Source organism: Aplysia californica, unplaced genomic scaffold (assembly GCF_000002075.1).
Source record: "Aplysia californica isolate F4 #8 unplaced genomic scaffold, AplCal3.0 scaffold00096, whole genome shotgun sequence".
Taxonomy (NCBI): domain Eukaryota; kingdom Metazoa; phylum Mollusca; class Gastropoda; order Aplysiida; family Aplysiidae; genus Aplysia; species Aplysia californica.
Window position 1 is genome coordinate 542,104 of NW_004797366.1, and position 1,310 is coordinate 543,413.

General features: G+C 43.2%; 1 protein-coding gene across 2 annotated transcripts in view; it reads right to left on the reverse strand.

The window, feature by feature from the left end:
• The window catches only part of LOC101863500 (protein phosphatase 1 regulatory subunit 37 homolog), an 89,721-nt gene that overhangs the window by 36,861 nt on the left and 51,550 nt on the right, over positions 1-1,310 (reverse strand). For both annotated transcript variants that reach the window (XM_005095133.3, XM_005095132.3), the window contains exon 4: positions 79-179. In XM_005095133.3, the coding sequence (XP_005095190.1) occupies positions 79-179 (101 nt within the window). The remainder of the gene's footprint in view (positions 1-78; positions 180-1,310) is intronic.

Sequence of the window (1,310 nt, forward strand, 5' to 3'; positions counted from 1 at the left end):
ACAGACAGACAGACAGACAGACAGACAGACAGACAGACAGACAGACAGACAGACAAGCACAGGCCACCAAAGACTCACCTCATCGTCCAAATGGCTGGCTTCTAAATCCAATAACTTGAACTGCACCCTCCTCAGAACCTCCTCCAGGCCCTCACATTGCTTTTGTTCCAGCTTCTCACCTGAAACAGAAGAAAAAAAAAACAAATTTTTAAAAAATTAGTTCAAAGGGTTGGTCGAGATCACCATCTGAGAAAACATTTCAATTGTGTTGAAGGGGGCGTAAAAAAACCCACCTGTCATGTGAGAAGAAAAGGGGTACCACATTAGTTTTAGTTTTAGTAGGAGTTTTACGGCACGTGCAACACAATAAGGTCATATTAAGTGCCGAAGATTAAACGTGTTACAAGAGAGTACGACGAAGAAATGGGAAGATAGCGTCCCCCGAGTATATTATAAGTTACAAGAAAAAACACAAAAGAAAGAAAAAAAGTCAAAGTGCCCTGCATGTATGTACGAAAAATAAAATTCTTACTTTAAGTAAGGTTTTACGGCGCTCACAACTGCATAAGGTCATTATGAGCGCCAAGGGGTGGATATCAAAAGAGAAGTCCAAACGGGGAATCGGGCGTACTCTGCTCACCTCTCTGGCCTCAACAGCACAAAGTCTGCTTCGACTATCAAGGCACCCCGGAAATAGCGGGTAATAAGAGAGTGACAAACATACAAAAGAAGTAGGGGGGGGGGGGAAATGACAATAGTAAGGATGAGGACAGAAAAAGCAGTAGTTCCCTGTATCAGTTAAGTTAAGGCACAATTATTATTAGCATGATATTGATGAATCAGCTAATTTACAAGTACAATTCTACTGTGCATAAGAACTTGGTTAATGTCCCCCCTTTGGGAATGGCCTAAAGACACTTTAGTCAGTAGCACTGCCCCAGGGGGTTGATGACGATAGTAAGGGTGACGGAAGAAAAAGCAACAGTTCCCCCTATGTCGTTCCGGCACCAAAAAAAAAAGGAAAAAAAAAGAAGAGAGCGCCTTTCGCCAGGACCAATCAAGGATCACTATAGTAACAGAACAAGCAGAAGACAAGCTATACAGACCGCAAAGCTAACATTCAACAAGAGGTGTATAGGCAGGGGAAACAAGAGGTGTATAGGCAGGGGAAACAAGAAGTAAACAGTAAGAATAATGAGGACACAGAGAGGGAAGGGGCAGCACAAACACTGGCCAGCTCAAACTTTGACACAGACTGCTGCAGGAAAGGAAATCAGTCTCTCCCTCTCTCTCTCTCTCTCTCTCTCTCT